Below are 27414 nucleotides of genomic sequence, written 5' to 3' on the forward strand. Positions count from 1 at the left end.
TTGTACATACTATTTTACTGAAACAATGTTGTCAACTTGTCATGTCATTTTGCACACAAGTAATGTTACCAAAACAATTATATATTCCCTATAATATTGAGTATCTGCTGATAGATAATATATATGATAATACAGCTGCACACTTCAAGTCCATTTAAGTTAGTAAAGACAATCCATTAGATTCTTTCTCAAATTCAGTTTTTATCATCATTTGCAGGTTTCAACAAGTAAAATTGAAGACCTTTTAATACCACTTGGGAGCTAAATGTAATACCAATTTCACAACTATATTAGCCAAAAAATACACATGCACACACACTCCTGGGGATAAAAGAAGGTTTATGTTTTAGGCATATGTCCACAGCTACATCCTTCTCAACTCTGCTCTTTGTTGTCAATGTTATGTTACAGCTTGCCATTAGTTACATAATCATGAAATCAATCATAATTATGAATCAAATACTCAATGTGATGCCACTGTCAAATAGTCCAACATGATATGTTAGATTATAGATATACAGGGACACCCGAGTACTTTAACACAATCTGCGCCAAAAACGAGTTAACTCGTTATTGCCCGCCATGCGTTCAGCGCCAGAAACTAGTTAACTAGTTTTTGGGATTGTTATTTAGTTTATTCGCTATATCTATTCATAATTCATAGCTGCAGCCTCTGGTATACCCTTAAGACCCTGTCTGAGCTGGCAGACGGTCAACACCGCCCTCTACTGCTATGCGGAGCTATTGCATCCCATTGTAAATGGGCTGGTGTGTTTTAGGAGCCGATCTGATCGTTGATCTGATATTTATTTCTACCGCGATTGTGGTGGGGGGGGGGGGGGGGGGGGGGCGAGCGCCCTGCTACGACGGTCATTTCATGTATGCATGACGAGATATAATAATGATAATCTAGCGTTGATTTCAGGATGATTAGATAATCAGCCGAAAAATTACAATGTAATGACTGGATTACAGTCAAATGCCTTTTTCTCGTCTTTTTCCTGGAATTACTCAAAAGCACCCAAACCATACTCTATTCAAAACGGTATAAAACGGAAATGTACGGATGAAAACACAATCTGTTTTGGGCATGTTGACTAGAAGCAACTCACTGACAGTCGACAGCTTTATTAGACCCATAGATATAATATAAGATATATTTTAAGCACTCGCAAATGTCGCAGTCTAAAACTATATCCATTGAATAAAGACCTGGCGATGAAGGGGGATCAGCGCCCTCTGCTGCTGGCAGTTAATGTGTTATGTATTTCTTTTTTTTATTTAATTGTTGCTATATTTGTAGTCTATTAAATATTTGTCTGTCATCGCAATCAACCAAAGGTATCATCTGTAATGCCGTCAAACAGCAACCTCTAGGCAAAAGAGCCCCGCTTGGTATTGTGCTTTGAATTTCTACCGACGTCTCTTGGCAGAGCCTGAGGTGTGGGCAGCAAACCTTCTCCTATCCCCACCGAAATCCAATCCACAAATCAGACCAAAACCAAAATTGTAAACAAAGTGCAGTGCCATGTTGTCATCTTTTGCCTAGAGGTCGCTGTTTGATGTCATTACAGATTCTACCTTTATGATTAGATTCGATTCGATTAAAATTGTCATTATACAGCACAAGTACAGTACAATGAAAAAAAGTTTGTAATAGTAATATACAATGTACAGGTGATTAAACTAGGTATAAAATATACTGAGTGTACTAGTGCTAATCAGATGTATGGTACAGAGTTGTGGTATTAATATGTACAGTGATACAGGTATAAAGACAATATGGTAGTAGTCATACTGGCCAGCAGCGTAACTAGTAAGAGTAGGTAAGGGATATGTACAGATATTTTATTTTACCTTTATTTTACCAGGTAGTCACTTGAGATCAATTATCTCTTTTTCAAGCAAGACCTGGATATAGATATAGATATAGTATAGATATGTAGAAGGATTATGTGCAGGTATGTACAGACAGATGTGGATATATCTATAGATACGGTAAGAATAAATATATATATTTAAACTGCACGGACTATAACATGGCGTATATCACGTCGGTTAGGGTACCTTGTGTATACTGCACCTGTGTATACTGTATACTTTACTTACTCATAGTATATATTTAGATTCTAGTTTATTGTAACCATATTTATTGTAATATATAATATAACTGATAGGGCATACAGACCCTCATCTGCACCCTTGATGATGATGATGATGATGAATAGTTTTATTTTCGGTCTTTGTTTACAGATAAATCAAAAACACACATGTGTGGACTTTCAAAAAGAAAAAAAGAAAAAAATCACAAATGTACATATTCAAAGTAAGCTCACACACAAAATCCAAACTCAATGACCGAAAAAAAGAATAGGCTGAAGCACATGCTTATTTTTGCCTATCCTTTACAATTCTTAAAAACTAAATATACTTTAATATAAGAAAGAAAAATTTAAAATATGCTGCAAGATATATTTTTTTTCTTTTTCTTTAAGAGAAAAAAATAAGAGAAAATAAATGTTTGATGTTTTACTCAAAACTGTACTCCTGAATTATTTTATCCTTCAGGGCCTTTTTAAATCTCTCCTGAGAGGTACACAACTTCAACCCGTCGCTAAGACTATTCCACAATTTAACTCCCAGAATTGAAACACATCTAGCTTTTACATTAGTTCTTACCTTTTTATATGTTTTAAGAATACACACCCATCTTAAATTATACTTTCCTTCTCTTGGTTGAAAGAGACATTGAATACAAGCTGGTAGGTTCTTACTCTTACTCTGCAAGGTTTTTATGTAAACCATATCTACAAATTTTAATGTGCAGGACTTTATGAATAATGGATTTGTCGATTCAAGATAACTAGCTTTATTTATTATTCTAATAGCTCTTTTCTGTAGTTTAATAATAGGATCTATATTTGTTTTATAAACATTCCCCCAGACCTCAACACAATATGACATGTATGGCACCACAAGTGAAAAATACAATATATGCAAACATTTCTGGTTTAACAGCTCCCTTGTTTTGTACAGAATGCCAACAGATTTGGCAAATTTACCTTTGATATATTGTATATGTGGCTTCCAACAGAGTTTGTGATCTATAATCACACCTAAGAATTTTGTTTCATATACTCTTTCAATTTCGGTTCCATTTAAATTCAGTTTAATTTCACAGTCGGTAGGAACACCACCAAATACCATACATTTTGTTTTGTTTTCATTAAGAGACAACTTATTCCTATCAAACCATTTCTTTAACTTTATCAATTCCCTTTCTACTGTTTTCAATAATTATTTTATGTCCTCCCCTGAACAAAGTAAATTAGTATCATCAGCAAACGTAACAATTTTCAAAATATTCGATACTGTAAAAATATCATTTAAATAAAGTATAAATAACTTGGGTCCCAATACGGAACCCTGTGGAACACCATAAGTTACTCTTCTAAGATGTGATTCTGTATTATTAATATTTACATATTGAAACCTATTATCTAGATAACTTCTTAACCAATGATGAGTGACACCTCTTATTCCATACCGTTCCATTTTTTGTAAAAGCAGGGAATGATCAATTGTGTCAAATGCTTTACGTAAGTCAATAAATACACCTATTGAGGGTTGTTTTTCATTAATTGCTGTTGATATATTTTCCACAAAATATATTACTGCTAAGGATGTTGATCTATTGCTCCTAAAACCATATTGATGGTCACTCAATAATCCATATTTTTCAATAAAGCCATCAAGTCTATTTACAAATAATTTTTCGAGTATCTTTGAAAATTGAGGTAGCAATGATATAGGTCTATAATTTTTTTTTATATACTTTTTCTCCCATTTTCTATTTTTCTCCCATCCCAATTTCGTATCGTCCAATTCTACCCTCCCCTGTCTCGAACGCTGTTTGGCCATGCCTCCCACAAGCCGGCTGTAATGTGGACGAAGCCATACATTGCACGAGTCCCCTCCGGTACTCGAGGTAGCAGCCGTCGCATCTTTTCACCTGCACAGCGCGATTTTTCAGCGTCGGGGGTCTGCGCTTTGGAGAGACGCCGCCCCCGTCGATTCCTGATTCTACTGCACAGGCGCACCAACTGAGAGAAAATGGTGTTTTTCAATGTATATTTGGTTTATAAACTGATATAAAGAGACGCTTTAAGAGGGTAATATCATTATCATCACGGGATGATATAGACGGTGGTGAACCAGCGGTTTCACAGGCACAGGCCGCGTTAGCAGAGCAGAATGTTTTGAATTCCGATCCAGGACACAAAGATAACGGAGCAGCACAGGAGACACAGAGGCAGAGCGCGATGGAGGTTTTGACAGTAATGAAACGTTTTTAAATGTGTGAAAGGTTATTAGCAGTTGTCATGGCAGCGGCACATGACAACCAGAAGGGGGTGGGCCGTCATTGCTAGGACGAAGATCCTATAAAGGTGACAGTGGTTCCGGGTAAGGGCAGACTAAAATCTGACTGAAACTAAGAGGGAAGAAACCAGAAGAGACTCTCTCCTCTCATCACGGAGAGGGGGGGGGGGGGGGGGGGGGGGGGGAATGACACATCATCATTAGCTTCGGCTACCACGAGGATGGTCTTGGCTAACGACCAGGCCTGACCACTATTGGACTGAATAACAGCAGGGACGATAGCAATGAAAATACAATCGGATAACATCTGGACTGAGGCTTCTGTTTATATCAATAAACAACGCTTCCTCCTTGTAAGGTATTACGCTGTGTCAAAGTGTCGAATTCTTACGAAGGTGGAGAATTATTATGGTTTGCGGATCGCACTAACGGGGAGAGATAAGGATTGTATCAGCCAGTATCTGAGACGTCAGGACCATTAAAAGTACACAACGCAGAGGAGTGGATGGAGAGAGGATAACACAAGAAGACGTGATACTGGCCAGATTGATCAGAATCTAACACAACCGACCTGTAGGAGTCGCTGTCCACAACGTCCGATCCCCACCCATCAGCTTCCCACCGCCTAATACTGCCGAATGTATTAGTATGAACGACCAGCAAAGCTGAATGCAATGCAGAGAGCTGGGCTCGAACCCAGCGTCTCCTGCATTGGTGGTGAGCGCCTTGCCCACTGCACCACCTAGCTGCCATATAGGTCTATAATTTGATATAGTATGTATGTCACCACTTTTAAAGATTGGAACCACCTTGGCCATTTTTATTTCATCAGAAAAAATACCAGTCAAAAAGGATTTGTTACATATAGAAGTGAATGGTTTGAGGACAGAGTCAAAGACTTCTTTTATAGTTGACATGTCAATAGTATTACTATCAGTGGATTTCATTTTCTTAAACTTTCTAACCACTTCTAGCACATCACTCTCACAAACACCACCAAGGAACATTGAGTTGCTGTTTGATGGTGAATCAGAATAAGTTTCACCATCTGTAGGGAGGTCAATTTCATTAGCCAAATTTGGGCCTACATTAACAAAATACTCATTAAACTCATTTACAATTTCCTCTATACTTTGAATAAATGTATACACTGCCTTTGATAAATTGATCACACTGCCTACTTGCTCATTTGCATATATTCAGAGTTAATTATATTGTTTACACTGCCTATTCTTACTTTTCTACTGTACTATAATTTGTATTGCCTGTATTTATGTCTTTCTACTATTTCCATGCCCGTCCTGTACCTGTATATATATATACACTGATGATATCTATACTGTAAATATAAATATATACTGTACTATTGTACAGCTATCATACAGAGTTAAGGCCGGGGAGGTCTCACCCAATGATTCCAGCTGGGATGAGAAGCAGGATGGCAGCGAACAGGAAGGTGAAGCCCTTCATGAAGGGCAGCGTGGCTGGGTAGACGGAGTTGAACAGGCCACTCGCCACCAGAGAGCACAGCCCCTCCACACAGGCCACAGATGCAAACAGAGCACCTGAGACCAAGACAAAGGTTTTAATCTATTGTCATCGTACAGCACAAGTACAGTTACAATGAAAAGAAGTTGGTATCTAATCTAAGCAGAGTGCAAATGTAACAGTAAAGTGCATTAACAATATACAATGTACAAGTGATTCAATGTGATATATACAGCATATAACAAGCTACTGGTAATATATGCCAAACTGATGTATGTACAGTATAATTATGTACAGTGATACAGGTATTAATATACTATGGTAGTAAGCCATACTGGCCAGTGATATAACTATTGAGAGTAAGTATGGGATATATATATATATTGTGGCAGATCTCACCCCCCATCCCATGGATATGTGAAGGATGGGAGATACTTTTGCCACGGAAGGAGTAGAGTCAATTAGGTAGCTGATTAGTACTGATAGAACACACCTGCACATCATTAGTCCACCCACATCTCACGTGCACACACCCAGTCCCACACACTACATAACCACTAGGTTAGAGAGGAGTAAGTTGAGCGGAGGTGTGGTTGGAGTTGTTGTGTATTGAGAGAGAGAGATTGTAGTATTCGGAGTTGTGAAGATGAGAGGTAGTGAGAGGAGAGGTGAAGGCGAGTAGGTGTTCTTTGTGTACTGGACCCTGGACTGGCTGAGAAACCCCCTTGTGTCTGACCCTGGACCGGACGACTACCCCGAATGAATGAAGTTTGAATGAATGAAGTTTATTTTTTGGTCTTGTTTACAGACAAATCAAACACCCGTATTAAAAAATAAAATCACAAATGTACATATTCAAAGCAAGCTCACACACAAAATCCAAAATCAACGACCGAAAAAAAGGAATAGGCTGAAGCACATGCTTATTTTTGCCTATCCTTTACAAATTCTTAAAAACGAAATATATTTTAATATAAGAAAGAAAAACTTAAAATATGCTGCAAGATATATATTTTTTAAAGAAAAAAACAAATGTTTGATGTTTAACTCAAAACTGTACTCCTGAATTCTTTTATCCTTTAAGGCTTTTTTAAATCTCCCCTGAGAAGTACACAACTTCAACCCGTCACTAAGGCTATTCCATCATTTAACTCCCAAAATTTAAACACATCTAGCTTTTACATTAGTTCTTACCGGCTGATACAGTGGGAGCCTGCACAACTCTGCAACGCTTCAATACTGCCGCCTGGTGGATGATCGGGCGAGTTACAACCGGAAATGGATCTCTGGTGATCTCCGTGCATCTGGGAAATGCGTCCGGCACTCACATATTGTTGCGGGACTCTAGACACACATCAGTGTATATGGATCGCTGCCATAACTCTAATCGATATGATTTGGGAGTTTATTATTATTATACAAACCGGAAATGGATCTAGTCGATCCACGTCAAATAAGTGGGATCTTTTTCCTCCAGTCTCATCGGCGAACGGTAAGAGGACGCTGACGTCATTTTCAGTGTGATTGTTTATTATTATTAATGCAAACTGCTCTGATCAATATATCACCCATACTACATAAAGCATTTACTGACGATCACGGAATTATAAACGACCCCCCCCCCGTTCATCCACGCATGATGAGTCATAACGTTTAGGATCATATTCAGTTGTATTTTTTAATATAGCGTGTATCACGAATAAACTGCAATCGATAATCTATATTATGCGTTTAGGCCTATAACTAGCATTCTAGGAATTACTGCAAAAAACGATAAAAACATATTTATATTCTAGACGGTATTTTCGTATGAATCTATGAATGAAAAAGTATAACGTTCCTACATCCTGAACGATAGATAATCGATGTTGAATGGGCCATAGTAATGTCAATTTAGCAATACAATTAAAAAAGTTATAGCCCTGCAAAGAAGGTGAACATCTCCATAGGCTTAGAGTGGTGGCTGAGAGGGGCAAACTACGTGGCAGTTAATGTGTTAAGAGAACAATAAGAAAAGCCACCGCCACATTCATCAAGCCGTTCTTAACGTCGAAATCGGTTCTTACCCAGGAGATTTGCATGATGAATCCCACTCATTCTTAAACTCAAAAGCGCGTTCGCGCTAAAATCATTTGCATACAGACACGCCCACCATGTCATTATAAGGCGAATGAGGCGCGTGTAAAACAGCCGTGGTTCGGCATATATTCAACAGGAAGCGATTTGCGACTGGATCTCAAAATGACACACAATGACTGTGGGTCGCTCATCGCATGTGTGTGTGTTAATCTGATGACAAATAAAGACTTATACTTGTACTTATACAACATACTGTATAGTGCGAAATAACTCGTTCTAGCAAAGTAGGCTTTGTCAATACTGAACGACTGGCTGCGCGCTTATCAAGAACCAATCGTGCAGTATACTGAACTGATATATATATATGCCGCTGATCCTATGCTCTCTCCTTTCAGAGAGAGATGACAGGTGACGGATCCAGTATTTCCGAACCTAAATATATATGGTCAGCCAGCATCTAACTGTTCTAACAGCAATATATAATCCATTTCAGAAGCAGAACGCACGCAATAAGTTATAATAATAATTATTGAAAATTCTGAGTTTATAAAGTCCTATTTGGGGGTACTGTATTTGGGGGCAATTGACCAATGGTTTGCTTTCAACACATGAACTCCTTCCTCTCTCACCATTTTATATATATTTTTTTATTGTATCTACTAAAACTGTATTGTATTATATTGTTTGTTTTGTAAACAAACTGAACGGGTCAAAACACGCAGAGGCACTGTACAAGAAGGGCCAGAGCCGACTCTACTTCCTCAGAAGGCTGAGATCCTTCAATGTCTGTACAAGGATGTTGAGGATGTTCTATGAGTCGGTGGTGGCGGGCGCCTTCTTGTACGCTGTGACCTGCTGGGGCAGCGGACTGAGAGCAGGGGACACAAACAGGCTGGATAAGCTGGTCAAGAAGGCCAGTAGCGTGGTTGGGGTGGAGCTGGACTCTCTAGCGAGGGTGGTGGAGAGGAGGAGCATTGCTAAGCTCCAGGCCATCAGGGAAAACCCCTCCCACCCACTATATGTAACCGGTCTTGTATTGCTCTGCGTTGTGTTTCATATTCCGATTCGACCCCTGTTAAGGGATTGCCCTGAGTGGGAGTTGAACCCCGGTCTCCCACACCGGGGCCGACATCACAAACCACTGCGCCAAGAAAGGATATCCCCCCCTAAGCGCTCAGTTTGGATGCCTCTGGGGAGTGAGTTTACTTGCAGTACCACTTACCATCCACAGCCACCGAACTACTTGTACCACGTGACTGTGGATATACCGCGGTACCTCCGTTACACTCACCCCCCTAAACTCACTCCACCCAGAGCATTCGGGTCTATAGGTACCACTGTAACCGCTCTCGTATTGCTCTGCGTTGTGTTTCATATTCCGATTCGACCCCTGTTAAGGGATTGCCCTGAGTGGGAGTTGAACCCCGATCTCCCGCACCGGGGCCGACATCACAAACCGCTGCGCCAAGAAAGGATATCCCCCCTAAGCGCTCAGTTTGGATGCCTCTGGGGAGTGAGTTTACTTGCAGTACCGCTTACCATCCACAGCCACCGAACTACTTGTACCACGTGATATACCGCGGTACCTCCACATATACACAGACTTGGCTGACAGGAGGAGCAGGTTCAGTGCTAGGCTCACACTACCCAAATGCAGCACTGAACGGCACAGGAAGTCCTTCATTCCAACAGCCATCAGACTATACAATGCATCACTGTGCCTCACTGCATCACTGAGCACAGAGTGGCAGTTACCATCTTCCTGGACTTAGTTTGAAACAGCACTGTGCAATATTACACCTACTGTAGACCTCAGTATATTTTTACTGTATTTATTTACTGTATATTTTATTCCATTTTTATTCTATTTTACTCTACTCTTATCCTAGGCAACTTGATTTGATTCGTTTATTATTCTAATTCGTGAACTGTTCTGTCTAAATGTTTAAATGTTGAGCGATTTGCAGTGTCAAATTTCCCACGGGATAATAAAAGTATTTCTATTCTATTCATTCTATTCTAAAGTGTCTTTGAGAATAGTAGGAAAAGCGCTATATAAATCTTATGTATTATTATTATTATGAATGGTAGGCTTTTTTAAATGTTTCTCATCTGGGTAAGAGTTTCTTATCTGGGTAAGAGTGCTCTCGACCACTCTTAGAATTTGGTCTTGCCTGAGAGAAAAGCAACAATAAGAAAAGATTGCTGAATCCCAGGTAAGAACAAAATAAGAGGAAATGCTAGTTAAGAACGAAATCTGTTCTTATATCGCTTCATGAATGAGGCCCATTGAATACAAACTGGTAGGCTTTTACTCTTAGCACGAAAAATGATTTCCAAGGTTTGTATGTACACCATATCTACAAATTTTAATGTGCAGGACTTTATGAATAATATATATACCCTGAGTATTGAACAATCCCTTTTTCTGTCTGCAAGCCTGTTTTGTGTTTTTGACCATCGGACTGTTTATGACCATTCTCTTGCCTATCAAACTGGATTTAGCCTTAATTCAATAAATATTCTTATTGATTGATATTGCTCGTGTGGACCTTTGAATTAGTTTGTATTTGAACCGTGGTGAGTCTGGTCCCCACCAGGCTCATATATATATATATATATATATATATATATATATATATATATATATATATATATATATATATATATATATATATATATATATACAGGTATATATGCAGATATATCCAAACACTGTATATACAGTATAATAGTATTATTGTACATAGCTATCATACAGGTATGTAAACAGTAATATATGGGTAGACTATAGGTTGAGGTAGGTAGTTATGATTACAGTGCAAGGCAGTTGTAGACGGTGAGGGCAGTAGATAGGTATAAATTGAGTATAGTCAACAGAGGGAACTGAGTGTACATGCAGTGAGTATTCCAAATACTAGCTAATAATACCCCTACGTACATCAGCATCCCAGGTAATACTGGGATATTCCAGCTATCAGAGGTCGCTCATAGTCGGGATACCAACGAAATCCCGTTACAGTAAATCTTTCTATAATGCTATTCCAAGATGTGGATCCTTAGGCACTCTGCCCCTAGTGGCAGCTTAATGGCATGGCACTTTGTGTAAGACCAGTTCAGTCTATATTGACATCTCGACAACAACAATCACCATGTGCAACACTTGCAGACAAGAAAATGTCTATGTATTTATATTTGGTATTTTTCATCCACTTTTTCTCCTCCTGTTTTTCTGTGTTTTTCTCCCATCCCAATTTAGTCATCATGCCAATTCCCCCCTCCCCTTCCTGGTCGTTGCTCGCATGTGCTGGTCGGTCTAGGGAGGGTTGATAGATACTATCACATGTCCCCTCCGATACATGCAGAGTCAGCCAGCCACTTCTTTTCACCTGCCAGCGCGGACTTTCATTGGCGAGGTGTAACGTGTGGGAGGCTCACACTACCCTCACCATCTCCCTTCCTCGCTGTGCAGGCGCCCTGACCGACCTGTAGGAGTCGCTGTTTACAACGACCAGATTACCACCCACCGGCTTCCCTCCCGCTGACTCTGCCAATTGAGCCAGTATGATGGCCGGCCAAGCCGGAGGCAACGCTCACAGCCGGATTCGATACCAGTGTCTCTCGCGTTTGTGACGAGCGCTTAGTCCGCTGCGCCACCCAGCCGCCTAAGTATTTACATTTGTTATGGTCTATTTGCTGATCTGAGAGGAAGAGAGGGGGGTGGGGGGGCTCAGCATTCAGTCAATATCACGGTCGATGTGATGTCATTCTTTCATCATGTATGCATGCGTGTTTGTTCATGTGTTTTATGTTTGTGCATAAAGGGAACCCTGAGCTAAACACAACATAGACCACAGCTCCTCCTTAAAGCCTGATGCTTCACATCTATGACCACAGTTCCTCCTTAACACTTTGATCGCCATGGGTTAAATGAATAATTTACCATCCCTAGCCAGCTCTATTTGTCTATGGAGAAGTTCCCCTTCTTTGCAGGGCTATAACTTTTTAAATTCTATTGCTAAATTGACATTATTATGGCCCATTCAATGTCCTATATCCATTGTTCAGGGTGTAGCAACGTTAAACTTTTTCATTCACATATTCATACTAAAATATGGTCTAAAGTATAAGTATGTTTTTATCGTTTTCTGCAGCTTTCTCCAGAACTTGATTTATAGCTCCAAATGCATTATATTGATGATGAAATACAGTTTGATAGCAATCGGCGCGAGATAAAAAATTTCAACTGGACGTGGTTCTAGAAGTTACTACGTATCATCTGATATTGACCGGATGGGCGAGGGGGCGTTTATAATTCCGTGGGCAGCGTTAGATGATTCATCCAGTGTGGGTCATATGATCATCATAGAAGTTTATATGGAACACGTTAGAATATAACGCTGCAACTCACCGTGGCTTCCTCGCGCCGCTGGCAGATGAGCGTGGAACAGAATTTTTTCTATTATGGGATGGAGAAATGCCCGATCCATTTCCAGGTTGTATAATAGTATATACGTCCAAATCATGTTGTTTTTTCGAGTTATTTGCACCGATCGATGTTCACTGTGTCAAGACGGAGTCTCTCTAACGATAGCGAGTGCCCGGACGACATATGGATGAGCACTTCCGGTTCACAGGGTCATTTCCTGTTGGCGATCTGCCGATCGGCCACCAGATGGCGCTCTTGAACCGCTAGAGAGTTGAGAGGAGCTTTGCAGTGTATCTCAGGGCCAATATGGGAAATATGATTTCGATCACAGATTTTTGAAATATTGATATCAAAGACGAGTTACGGCGTCTTCGGCAGAATGAGCATGGCTAGGAATGACGTCTAAACACGTCATCGGCGACCATAGTGTTAAAGGTCCTGTGTCTTATAAATGGCCTTTTCCAGTGTTTAGAATTGTTTTATAGCAATGGGGGGTTAGTAGTATCAATGGGTCTGTGTCTCTAATTACCATTTTGGCAGATTGCTCTAATTCAGTTGAGACAATCTCCTCCATCAGTGAATTAGGTAATTCTGATTTGACTGTTTTGCTGACGTGAATAAGGCACTGATCTGCATAACTAGCGCAACCATGCGAGTGGAAAAACCTGCACTTCCTCAAGCGTGTGCCGACAGAGAGAGGCAGAGAACGAGCGAGCGAGAGAGAGGGAGAGAGAGAGATAAAGAGGGAGAGAGAGAGATAGAGAGGGACAAGAGCTTCTGTCGGGGAAACAAACACACACGCATTTACACACACACAACCTGACCGGCGCGCGTGGAGGGTCTTCTCCCTGGTAGAGAGAGAGAGAGGGACCGCGCGCAGGAGTGTGTAAATGTGTGTGCGCGCTGGGCTTCTCCCTGGGATATCACTGTCAAAATATCTTTGACTCCCATGCGCACGCCCATATTCCGATAATATTTTTTTATTAGCGATCTGATTTCATATTTCATCAACCGAGTCTCCCGTTGGTACACCGGCCCCATCAGCAGCTCAGAATGGAAAAAAGCGCCCCCTATCGTCTATCCCTGAGTAACTGCACGTCAGTCGCTTAGACTGACCTGGCATCAGTCGATATGTAGAGGCGGGGCCAGCTGGCTCCCTGAGCTGGCAAGCCGTCTGATGAACATGGAAGTGATCGCGGGACGGGAATCAGCCTGGAATATATATTCACAGTAGCCAATCGATAGTAGTAGTGATCGATTTTTGAAATGTCAATCAGGAATTGGAATGATCTTTTTGGAGAACATCTGATCTGAGGTAAGGAATCTATTTTACCAGTCTTGGGATAATCAGAGTTGTATTCGCTGAGATATCAACGTGTCCGCTATGTGTGTGTGTGTGTGTGTGCGATCGCTGATGAGGAACTCAGATAATCGATTTTCAGCTTGTGGCTCCAGCGTGCATACGTACACATATACTATCGATAATCTAGCGTTTATTTGAAAACGATTCATAAATAGGCCGAAAAATTACAACGTTTTTGTGTATTCTAGAATATTCCAGTAAACGTCTTTTATCATGGAATCTTTTTATTTTCCTTGAAAACGAGGGCTTTTCAAAATGCTATAAAACGAAAATGAACCGATAAAAAAACAATCCGCTTCGACAATGTTGACTGGAAAACGAGTCATTGATAAGCGACAGGCAGATTAGACACAGCCATAATTTAAAACATAGATTAGGCGTTATTAACGCTAACATTGAAGTGGATGGTGGGCATTCAAGCACTAAATTGTGCGCCCCCTGCTGGCACTGACAGTGTTAAAGCCTGATGCTTCACATCTATGACCACAGTTTCTCTTTAAAGCCTGACGCTTCACATCTATGACCACAGTTCCTCCTTAACCCTCTAAAGCCGAGCGTCACACCCATGCAACACTAGACATGTTTTGCAAACATGAAATATCTTTGGAATCGTTTGTGATAAAGCCTCGCTTTACATTGTATCTGAATCGGGAGATTCTCTTCTTTTGGCATATTGTATCTCTCTTTGCCACAGCCTGTTTGGCGGAGCGCGGAAGTTAGACTTTAAATGTACTAAAATCTTGAAACATCTAGATTGGTCTGTTTCTGTCTTCCGAATGCAAGGCCAGTAAATCCCCTTCATATATTTATCTCTCACTGAGCTTTTAGCCTATAGCCAATGGCAATGCTAGAAATGGCCACACGTGCTGGGAGGACCAATGGAAAATTACTATTGTTTCTCCATACTCCAATGCACTCTGCGCTCTTGATCAAGCTGACAGACACGTAACAGAGGATAGAGAGAGGAGCTTGTTCCTGGTTTTATAATAAAATGGCAAAAAGAAAAGTGGTAAATTGTTCAACAAGCATTGGTACTTGTTGTGGATGTTGAGGATGATGCAGATAATTAGGGATGCTCCGATCACGTTTTTTGCCACCGATACCGATCACTGATCGTCTATGAGCAATATCGGCCGATACACTGCCGATACCGATCGTTTTTGGTTTATATAAAAAAAGAAATATATATATATATTATTTTATTTTTATAAAATATATATATTATATAATTATACTTGTAGTTGTATTATCTGCGAGACATCGCCACCACGCAACAAGTCAAAATGCTCGCTATTTGCAAACAGCTCCACTGTCTGTGTGTATACTCTGCTTTGGTCAAATCACATTCAGCCTGCCCTCAGCGTCCCCAGTCAGAGCGATAGTTCAACTTGACTAACAGGGTCTGAAACGTATAAGATGTTCGCAGTGTTCAGTTATGAAGCACAATAGCTAATTAGCCAACAGCTCCAAAAATGAATAATGTCAATTATGTTATAAGACATTGATATCAGGAGCTATCTGTAGCTACTGCTAGCCGGCTAGATACCGTTAGACAATGCCTCATGTATTAAACTAAAGTGAACTATTTAGTTTACTGGGTCATTTAGTTTAAACAGTGAGCTAACGTGAGCTAACGTTAGCTACCTAGCTAACGGAGGTCTCATGCACTAGACTATTGCCGGAGCATTTGTTGATATCAGGAGCTATCAGTAGCTAGCCAGCTAGATAACGTTAGACAATGACTCATGTATTAAACTAAAAGTGAATAGTTGACTTGACTGGGTCATTTTGTTTAAACAGTAACTGTAACTGAGGGGTACAATTCCCTGACTGTATTAAAGAGTATGATATATTAAACCACTACTAGTTATGTACTTTAATTACTGGCCATACAGTACATGAATATATATGGTGAACACCCACACAAGAATACGGCATTGACACATAAAGTTCTATTTGGAGGGTATTTATTATTATTAGGCAATGTTAGGTTACAGATTGAGAATTAGGCTCGCGCTTGTATGGCGAAGAACATGCGTAAAGTCAGTCAAGAGCGTAAGTCAATGAGAATAGTATGAATACTAGAATGGGTCTAAACTGACGCCACCTGTGGTATAGCAATTACATAGGGCACACTAGTACCAGCTGGAGACACTGGGGGGTTCCCTCCGGGTGTAAGGCCGGCAGGGGTAGAGGAATGTTCGGGTACAAAGTCTGGGTCAACGAGGAATAACGAGGCTCCAGATACAGGAGCCAGTGCATGTACTCCCTTGATCGGCAGACAAAGCAACAGCTATAATCCAGTATGCTCGACAGCATGGAAGACAGCTAGCCAGCCTCTTCCTAGAGGCGGGCCCGAGTGATGATCCTCACGGGGGTAAATCCCAAACGACAGTGGGATCGACGGTTCTCTTCTCCAACGGTCACGGTACCAAAGCAATATAATCCAACCAGAAATGGTTCTGCAGTCGCCGGTGTAGGTTCTCCGGTGTACATATCCAACGGTTCTCGTCTAGGACTCCTCGGGTGGGGGCACGAGTTTAGGCCGCCCAGCCTGGATAAGTGCACTAGCTATATACACGACGAACCGGTGGTAATGCTGGTCACTGAAGAACTGTAGCCGCACGATACACTATAAATTATAGACTATTACTTCACATTAGATTAAGTCGCACTCAACGTTACTGCGTTAAACTCTGACACTTTAGCAATCTATTCGCACGCGGTTCTCAAGGCTCTATTTAGAGGCAAAGTGGCTCACTTCACTGCACGTTGTCTCGTGGTGAAGGCATCAAGGTTTTGAACTGAACTACTGCTGTTTACACCTGCGCCGTATTTATACGTAAGGTGAATTATCTAGTGCCAACCTCAGTTCTGTCTCGTATTACTGCGCAGACTCTGGACATGTTGAGACATGCCCGGAGTTGCCTTTGAACTTGCCGTTGGGGGCTTGGTCGTTGGCGCCTAGGGGTCGCTGTCCAATAGGAGAGCGAATATTACTCTGGTTTGTACACAGGTAAAGGGATATTCCGTGTATATATACAAATAATATACAAGGGATATCAAACGATATACAAATATTATACAAGGGATATCAAGCAATAAATATATATATTCGGTTTAATCTGACCCTTTGTAACATAACGTTAGCTAGCTCACGGAGCTGCTCATGCACTAGACTATTGCCGGAGCTTGTTGACATGAGGGATCTGGGAGGGGGAGGCGCAGTGAGAACTCCGCTGATAATTGGATCATGTTTTTCGTGCTCGTCTTCGATCGGTTTTCACGATCGGCGAAAATAAAGCATTATCGGAATTCACCGATCTCATATTTATACTGAATATCGGCCGATACCGATCGCTGGCCGATCGATCGGGGCATCCCTACAGATAATATAAATGAAAAGGACTCTGAGCCAGATAGTGATGATGACAATCATAGTGAAGGATTTGATGCATTTGAAGCTATGGTTTTAAGTAGTCTACTCTTGTATCAATTGATCTGAGAACTCTCTGATGGAGAGGCGCAACAAACATTGGTATTTGTTCATTTTTAAAGCCCTTGGCCTTATTGGTAAGCTACCTCCTTATACTACATCATTATTGTAATTACATTTAGGAATCTATGGAACCCATTCTAGTGACTGGCTGGTCCTTAACCCTTTCAGTGCCACGGACGACATATCTCGTTTTATCAGCCCCCCCATTGAGTGCCCACGACGACAAATATCGTTTTATTTTTTTATTAGCGATCTGAATTCATATTTCATCAACCGAGTCTCCCGTTGGTACACCAGCCCCTACAGGAGCTCAGATTGGAAAAAAGCGCCCCCTATCGTCTATCCCTGTGTAACTGCAGGTCAGTCGCTTAGACTGACCTGGGATCTGTAGATCTGTAGAGGCGGAGCCAACTGGCTCCTTGTGCTGGCAAGCCGTCTGATGAACATGGAAGTGATCGCGGGACGGAAAGCAGCCTGGATTATATATTCACAGCAGCCAATAATCAATCAATCAACGCGATCGATATTTGGAATGGCAATCAGGAATTGGAATAATCTTTTTGGAGAACATCTGATCTAAGGTAAGGAGTCTATGTTACCAGTCTTGGGGTAATCGGAGCTGTATTCGCTGAGATAACAGCGTGTCCCCTATGTGCCATGTGTGTGTGTGTGTGTGTGTGTGTGTGTGTGTGTGTGTGTGTGTGTGTGTGTGTGTGTGTGTGTGTGTGTGTGTGTGATCTTGCGGGAACGAGAGAATCGATTTTTCAGCTCCCGTCTATAGCGTGCATACGTACACATATACTATCGATAATCTAGCGTTTATTTGAAAACGATTCATAAATAGGCCGACAAATGACAACGTGTATTCGAGAATATTCCAATAAATGCCGTTTATGAGGGAATCTTTCTATCTTCCCGGAAATTTCCGAGAGAACGATAGCTTTTCGAAATGCTATAAAAAGGATATGAACCGATTAAAAAACAATACGTTTCGACAATGTTGACTGCAAACGAGTCATTGATAAGCGACGGGCAGATTAGACACATAGCCATAATTTAAAACATAGATTAGGCGTTTTTAACGCTAACATTGAAGTGGATGGTGGCATTCAACAGGGTAAATCAACGTTAATCAAAGGCACTGAAAGTGTTACGGTCCGAGTTTGCTCGGAACAGGGTAAATCTGCATTTTGCTATGATGCCTGTAGCTCATGGAATGAACTCCAACAGTCCTTAACCCATTCAGTGCCAACCACGAGTATAGTCGGGTTAACTCGCCATCGCTTGAGTGCCAATCACGAGTATAGTCGGGTTTTAATCGTTATTTCTTTTATTAGCGATATCCATTCATTTTTCATCCATCCAGCCTGACGTTATCATTGGGAATGGGTCTGAGCTTGCAAAGGGCAAATACCGCCGCCTATCATCTCCCGGATGGTTTGCACATCATTGGATTGGATTGGCTGGGACTGTGCATCAAAAAAAGTCCGGCCCAGGTTTTACTTCTCGGGCATGCAGCTGGATACTATTGCATTGAGTGTAGGGCTGCAACGATTAGTCGACATAATCGACGACGTCGATCATAAAAACTTGTCGACGCCGAATTTTTGCGTCGATGCGTCGTATTAACCCATTCTCTGCCACCACTTTGATCATCCTAAACCATCCTCTGCCAGCGCTATTTGTCTATGGAGATGTTCACCTTCTTTGCAGGGCTATAACTTTTTAAATTGTATTGCTAAATTGACATTACTATGGCCCATTCAAGATCAATTATCTATCGTTCAGGATGTAGGAACGTTTTACTTTTTCATTCACACATTCATACTAAAATACCGTCTAGAGTATAAATATGTTTTTATCGTTTTCTGCAGTATTTCATAGAACGTGAGATATAGGCATAAATGCATATATTAGATTATCAAATGCAGTTTGATACCGATCCATGCTATATTAAAAATTTCAACTGTACATGGTCCTAAACATCATGACTGATCATCTGCGGGTGAACGGAGGGGGGGGGGGGGGTCATTTATAATTCAATGACCGACGTTAAATGATTTATGTAGTATGGGTGATATATTGATCAGAGCAGTTTGTATCGAAAATGATAAAGAAAAACGCTGAAACTCACGTCAGTCTCCTCGTAGCGTTGGGCGATGAGAGTGGAGCAAACAGATCCCAATTATGTGATGTTGATCGATGCGATCCATTTCCGGTTTGTATATTACCAATTAGAGCTGGGCCGTTAACGTGCTGCGTTATCGCGAGACTAGTATTGCGCGATAATATAATTGACGCCGTTAATCTTTTTCTCAACGTTGGGTCTGTATTGTCCTTAAATACTTGCCGTAGTTCACAGCTGTGGTGCCCGGAAGTGATTGCACGTATGTACCGGAGCTGTAGTCAGAATAATGTGTTAAACTAAAGTAACTTTAGTGGTCCGGTAATCATTGTTATACAGGTGAGGTTAAGAAGTCCTCAGGATATAACACAATTCGGCGATGAGGACGTCTGAATCTGCGAAATGCAAGAAAGAAGAAGTCCGTTGAGAGCTTTGTTTACATTAACGTTAGCTTAGCGAGTTAGCATGTTAGCTCACGTTGCTCTTGGAAACATCTACAAGAGGAGGAAATCCACTTTACACACTAAAGGAAGGATCGACTGGACTATCGTGAGAGTGTTTACAACATAAATGGCTTGGGTTATTTGCAATATTGGACCGTTTGATGACAATGTGGAGCAATATGAAATGAAAATGGGAGACCCTGATGTAAACAAGACAAATGTCTTTATCTGGTCTGCATCCCCTTAACAATTGTGTGTATTGAGCCGTACTCAGACTGTAGTAGCTGTTCAGTGTTCTCTTGGAGGTGGACCTGAGACTGCAGTAGCTGTTCAGTGTTCTCTTGGATGTGGACCTGAGACTGTAGTAGCTGCTCAGTGTTCTCTTGGATGTGGACCTGAGACTGCAGTAGCTGTTCAGTGTTCTCTTGGATGTGGACCTGAGACTGTAGTAGCTGCTCAGTGTTCTCTTGGATGTGGACCTGAGACTGTAGTAGCTGTTCAGTGTTCTCTTGGATGTGGACCTGAGACTGTAGTAGCTGTTCAGTGTTCTCTTGGAGGTGGACCTGAGACTGTAGTAGCTGTTCAGTGTTCTCTTGGATGTGGACCTGAGACTGTAGTAGCTGTTCAGTGTTCTCGTGGAGGTGGACCTGAGACTGTAGTAGCTGTTCAGTGTTCTCTTGGATGTGGACCTGAGACTGTAGTAGCTGTTCAGTGTTCTCTTCATTCGTGGAACTGTTACACTGAGCTTGCACTGAATTTGTTGAGAAACCTGCTTCTGCAGCAGTCTGTGTGTGAGCAACCAAACAGCAGCATTGTGAATTCAGAGATTCACTAAAACAGGGGTTCTCAACCTTTCTGCTGCCAAGGCACCCCTGTGTTCAATAAAATATTCCAGGGCACCCCTACATACGATAAAGACTTTTTCGGTCCTGTCTTTTTTGCTACAATGATGATACAATGATTCTTTATTTGCCGTGCTGTCGTTGAGATGTTTTGTTGTTTGTTTGTCTTTGTTGCTTGTTGGTGAATCTGCAAATATGAATTGCCCCACGCGGGATCAATAAAGTTGTCTGAATCTGATGACAAAAGTGCTTGCTTTCAAAATAATGTTTATTTAAGAAAAAACTGAAAATCATGTATTTTTTTTTTAATACAGAAAAGGATCACTAAAGTGCTATCTGTTGCAGCTGCACTGTTCTCCATAAAAATAGCATATTTGGATAAGTTTGACAATTTCTCAAAAACAGAAAATCATGTATTTTTTTTAAATACAGAAAAGGATCACCAAGTTACTATTTCTCAAAAAATATAAATAAATACAGAAAATAAGCACTCGTTCACTCAGTGGACATTTCTAGCTCAATGCGAGGTCCGCTGCTGCTGGCTAATAATACGGTCAATACGTGGGGAGATCTTTGACAAGGCAACACGCATGTCATCATCAAGGCTCAACTTGGCCCTATATTTTGTTTTCAGAGCTGTCATGGATGAAAAGCCAGCTTCACACAGATATGTGGGGCTGAATGGTATCAACACCTTAACTGCAGCATCATGAGATACTTGGTACTCAGCACCACACTCTGAAACTAGCTCTCCAGGTGGTATCAGATGAGATTTCAATGAGTTCTTCCAAGAGTTTGGATGGAGATGTGTCAGGAAGCTTTGTCTCAATGTTGTCTGTAAAGTCTTTTTTTATCCAGAGTGACTTAATGATTTTCAGATTTTTAGAAATGGTCAAACTTATCCAAATATGGTATTTTCATGGAAAACAGTGCAGCTGCATCAGATAGCACTTTAGGGATAATTTTCTGTAATCCAAAAAATAATTTGGATTCACTATAAAGTGCCTGTTCACTATAAAGTGCCACGTTTTGATATATTGAGCTTTAAACTTTAAGTACATTTTTTGGAACACGCAACCTAAAACACCTTCCTCTCCCAAACCGTTCCTGCAATTGTTTTATGTTGCATGATGATCATGGATACATTTATTATGTATTGTATTTTTTATGTTTAAATATCAACATAATCTGTCTGTCCACCCTCAGTACATTTACTATCAATATAATATAGTAGTCTGACTTCATCATATATTTTCAAACGCACACACATAGAGGGAGAATGCCCCCCCCCCCCCCCCCCCTCCTTCTTAGTCCTCCTTCCAAGTCCCCACCCTGCTGTTCTGTCGCTCTGAACAGGGCTTGTTGTTAGCTTATGCTAAAGGGACATTAATTCCGGTCTTAAACACAACGTGGCCACAAAGGAATGGCAAGGATTGCAAAGCATGTTATATGCATTTGACCCGTTGCGGAATAAAACAGCAGGGATTTGTTTTGGGTCGCAATTAAAAACACTATCCTTGCTGTGTTTCAATGTCCGCGTTCCAGATCCAGAGTACGCTACTACTGCTGAGCTGAGAGACGCTAAACTCACTGCTCCGTTGAGATGCATCCTTATTGGCTGTGTGCTGTAGAGCGGATATGAGTCACGACACCACGGAGTTTCAAAATAAGAGTATCATAATGACCTAAATGTTGCTAGCTTTCGGAGCCTAGTTATTTAGCTGGAGCTGCGCGTGGGCAGAAATGAGACCCGCTATAGGATTTTCAAAATAAGACTGTTGTCATTCTATATTTTTAAAGAACATTGCCAGGCATCTCGCGGAACCCCTGGCAGCTCTCCGCGGAACCCCTGTGTGCCGGGGAACCCCTGTTGAGAACCGCTGCACTAAAAGACACATTGAGAGACAGGTTTGTGTGTGGATTAAGAAATGAAGGTGCACAGAAGAAACTACTGACAGAGAGTGATTTGACACTGGAGAGAGCTGTCAATATCAGTGTAACAATGTTAATGGCATCAAAGGAAGGGCACAGAAAATTACGATAAATCTGGTTTTAAAAGAAACACTGGAAATTACAAAAAGAAGAGACATGTTCATGCTGTTGAACAAGGAGATAGAACAGCTAGTGACTCCTCAGATGAAGAGGAGAGGATACATCTCCTCCTCTGGTCATTATTTGGGTAGAACACATATTTTGAATGCCTTTGGCAGATTTTTTTCTTTTTAGCCATTTTAATCTAGATTAATCTAGATCAATTCCAGGATTGCCGGTAGATTAATCTAGATTAAAAAAATTAATCTATGGCCAGCTCTATTACTAATACACGTCCAAATCATGTTGATTATTGAGTTATGGCAAAGATCCATATCCACGGTGTCTGTATTGAGCCCCGGGACGATAAACGAGTGGCCGGACGAAATTAGGGGACGGACCGAGCTCCCAACGGGCACTTCCGGTTTGGCAACTCGCCGATCGGCCACCAGGTGGCGGTATTGAAGCGTTGCAGAGTTGTGATGGCTCAGACAGCATCAGCCAAGACTCCGTGGGTTAAATATGAATACCATGACGAAAATATGAAATATTGATCTCAAACACGCCTTACGGCGTGATTGGCAGACAACGCATAGCGGAGAAACCCGCCTTAACACGTGATTGGCGGAGAATGGGTTAAAAAATAATAATAATAATAATATATATATATTTTTTTTTGCACTTTGTGAAAGTGGCTTCTCAGCTCTGGTCCAGCTGAAGACAAAGCAGAGGAACAAATTGGACATTGAGCATGACCTCAGAGTTGCTTTGTCTACCATCACCCCAGACTTTGAGACTCTTGTCAGGAGCAAACAACATCCCCAGTTATCCCATTAGTTCCCTGGGATGTTAAGCTAAGAAGTCTGCTAAGAAGGATATATTATTTTTTATTATTATTATTATTATTATTATTATTATTATTATTATTATTATTATTATTATTATTATTATTATTATTATTATTATTATTATTTTTATTATTATTATTATTATTTTATTTCATTGTGTTTTTAGCCCTAGTTGCACTTTTGTTGCAACCCCAGTTATCCCATTTGTGACATCCTCTGGGCACGACGCAAAACACAAGTATATTTCTTGAACTTATTTTAATGAAGATTCTCCATCCAAACCTCATCCAAACCGTAAAATCTGCATGACATACAAATGCATACAAAAGATACCATTAATATTACAAGTCCATTAAACCATGGTCGGAACATCACTGTAACATGTACCACAATCATCATCTAAAACAATCAATACCTTATTGGCTGCGTGCCAGTATATGAGAACATCGATGCGTTATAGTAGTATGTCTCCGATCCGTTTCTTGGAAGATTGTCTTGTTAAGTTGTCTTGAAGGATTGTCCTTTGCTTATTAGGATCGACCGGTAAGTCAATAATCCATCCATCCAAGTTCATTGTTGCAACTCAAGAGAGCGAGGGCGGAAACACGTCACCGGATACCAGGTGTGTCAAGTCTCGTGAGATGAAGTAATTGCGCAAACAAATAGAAAAATAGTGCGCCACTAATATATATCTTATATAAACAAATAAGAAATACATTGAAATGCAATTGAGTGTATTATTACTAATATACAAAATAAGCATATAAATTGTAAACGTAAATAACTATTAACCAACTGTTAACCATAGCTGCAGTTACACTCCCACCAATTACACATACCAATAAATGTGGAATGTCTTATTGCACATACTTATAGAATGTGGAATTTCTTATTGTGGATACTTCAAAGGATATGTCTCTAAGATCAATTGGATTCAACCAGGTAAGTATCTCTTTCCAGTGTAAGACAAAACAAAAAACTCCTATTTCAGAGTAAAGGCAAGCAGAAAATGGGTGAGTGCCAACACTGCTTAATGTTGAATAACTCACTAGTGCTCTAATCTGCTTCTATCAATGTAATGATCTTGTGTATTGGTCTCTCTAAATACACTGTACTGGTTGTGGCTTTCCCTTTGCTATCGTATGTGGTGTGGCTTACTAGCAGCTTCAACATTCTGACTCTACCATCTTGTCCTGGGTAGACTTCAGTGACTTTTGCTAGTCGCCATTCGTTGCGTGGTGTCAATTAATCTTGGAGAAGGACGATGTCGTTGACTTTAGAGTTCCTTCTGGTTTTACACCACTTCTGTCTCTGTTGTAGGTTGAGAAGATATTCCTTCCACCATCTTGTCCAAAACTCGTTGGCCAAATACTGAACTCGGCGCCACCTCTTTTGTAGGTACAAATCTTGTTTGATGAATTGTCCAGGTGGGGGCAGAATGAGAATGTTCATTCATCGTTAGAATGTGATTCGGGACAGGCGGTTAGGTGGTCGAGCGGAGATTGCGTTCGTCACCAGCCCCGGAGCTGTGAGCTTGGTTCGCCTGTTCGAATCCAGCTCACAGCTCCGGGGTTGTCACCAGCTTGGCTGGCCGTCTGCACTGATACAATTGGCTGTATCAGAGGGTGGGAGAAGCTGGCGGGGTGGGTCCGGGTCGTTGTAAACAGCGACTCCTACAGTTCGGTCGGGGCGCCTGCTAAGCGCGGATTGGACGTGAGGGGGATAGTGTGGTCCTCCCACACGCTACGCCCTCTCAATGAGAATCCGCGCTGCCAGGTGAAAAGAAGCGGTGATTGGCTGGACGTGTGTCGGAGGAAGCACGTGGTAGCCTCCACTCTCCCAAATGATCTGACTGTGGGGGGTAAAGCGCAGCGACCAGGAAGGGACTGGGAATTGGCATACGACTAACATTGGGATGGGAGAAAATCGGAGGAAAATGGAGGGGGAAAAAGAACAATAAAAAAAAAAAAAAAAGAATGTGATTCGGGGTTAAAGGGTCAGGTCCGGATGGGTCGTTCAGAAACTCAGCGGAGAGAGCGGCCTGCTATTGATTATGGACATGACCTCGTACAAGTACATCCAGAGAGGTGCTGTCAAGCCTTTGTGAGGACTGGTCCAGTATGGCAGTCAATATGCTTCTTATCGTTCTTATTTGCCTCTCCCATACACCGCCCATGTGGCTTGCCGCTGGAGGATTCATGAGAAACTCACATCCCAGAGCCTTCAGTCTTTCTTCGTTCATTCCCTTCATAAGTTCTGTAAATTCTCTTCTCGTGCCAACAAAATTGGTTCCTTGATCGCATCCGAGTTGGCGAACGTTTCCTCTGATCGCAATGAATGATCTGAGTGCATTGATGAATGAATCTGTAGTCATATCGTCAATCACTTCTATGTGAACGGATCTTGAGCATAGACAGGTGAGTATAAATCCATATCTTTTTAGATCTTTTCTTCCTTCTTTAACGCAGATTGGGCGTCTTGACCTACACGTCCTCCCACCTTGAGGATCCCGTCTTCGTCCAGGAAGGGACTTAGCTTTTATAGCTTACTTTCTTTGGCCTTGGCAAGTTCATGCTTTTGCTCGAGTCCTTTTTATCTCAGCCAGGAAGACCTCTTCTTGAGCAAGCTTAATGATAGCAAGCTCAGCTTCTTTTCTTTCTTCGATACTTGTATTCTCGTTGGTGCGTTCTTTTGTATATTCGGCACCTGACACATCTGCAGAGGTGCGATGAGACAGCGCTGCTACATCCCATGGTCCACCATCCATTAGCTCTGAGTGCGTTTGTTAGGTCAGGACCAGTGAGCAGATAGATGGTCGTTGAGGGAAGTCTCTCGGAAGCGGGCAGAACAGTCAAATACGACGTGTATTTTTCCTGGCTTCTGCGGATGATACACCCCGTGATGAGGTATGTACCAGGCCGGGCTGTTGTCTATCTCTTCCTCAGGGACTCTTTCTGTGTCACCACGGGAGATGATATTCTCCATAAAGGTACAGTAGTCCTTGTAATAATTTCCATCTTTGTTCAGTCTTCTTTCGAGACCTTTCAGGCGGTGGATAGCGCTGACCTTCTTGTTGAGTAGCTCTGGTCGTTCTCCTTTGAACGGCAGGGGCATCTCACCGTTTTCCTTCTGTGTGATATTTTCTTTCAGCTTCGACAGGAGCTTCAGGTCATCTTGTGAGATGGGATTATCTTCCTTGGACCTTTCTGAGAAGTCGGACTCGAGGACCTTTAGGCTTTCTGTAGGGGTCACTTCTTTCCCTTTGAGCCGATTTACATAGTGTACTTCTGTTTGAAGGTTGATTGAAGACTCAACATCCGGTGTCACTTGTTTTACCTCTATATGATGACTAATGGGGATTCTTTTTGAACTCCCTGCATCTGCCAGGACCCTGACGAGCTCTGAAGTACTTTCACCCAAGAGGGGGACTACAGTTCTTGGTGCAGAGAGCACATACAGGGAAGTAGGTCTTGTAGGAGCAGGCATTTGGTTGACTGTTCTCCTCTCACTATCCACTTTGATGTTTAGCTTCTCTTCTTCTTTTTTCGCCACTTGGTCATACACTTGCTTTCTCGCTTGGGCTGCATTTAGACTTTTCATTTCCTCCAGTTGCTGTACCCTTCTTTTCCTTTCATCCAGGGTTCTTTGGAGGGCTGTATGCTGCGATATCATTTGAGCTCTGATTTTAGCGTCCTCTTCCTCTTGCTGCATTCTTCTTTTCAAATCATCTTTCTCTCTCTCCAAGCGATCCTTGACAGCTGCTGCTTCTTGTTCGGCTATCTGTTCTTTAGCTCCATCATCCAGCTGCCGTATTCTTCTTTTCAACTCATATTTCTCTCTCTCACTCTCTCTCTCCAAGCGATCCGCCTCTCTCTCCAAGCAACGCT

General features: G+C 41.4%; 1 protein-coding gene across 1 annotated transcript in view; it reads right to left on the bottom strand.

Moving 5' to 3' along the window:
• The window catches only part of slc46a1 (solute carrier family 46 member 1), a 78537-nt gene that overhangs the window by 6456 nt on the left and 44667 nt on the right, over positions 1-27414 (bottom strand). The window contains exon 5 of the mRNA XM_084327832.1: positions 5789-5945. Within this exon, the coding sequence (XP_084183958.1) occupies positions 5789-5945 (157 nt within the window). The remainder of the gene's footprint in view (positions 1-5788; positions 5946-27414) is intronic.

The sequence above is a fragment of the Notolepis coatsorum genome, assembly GCF_963971535.1.
Source record: "Notolepis coatsorum genome assembly, chromosome: 1".
In the NCBI taxonomy this organism is placed as follows: Eukaryota; Metazoa; Chordata; class Actinopteri; order Aulopiformes; family Paralepididae; genus Notolepis; species Notolepis coatsorum.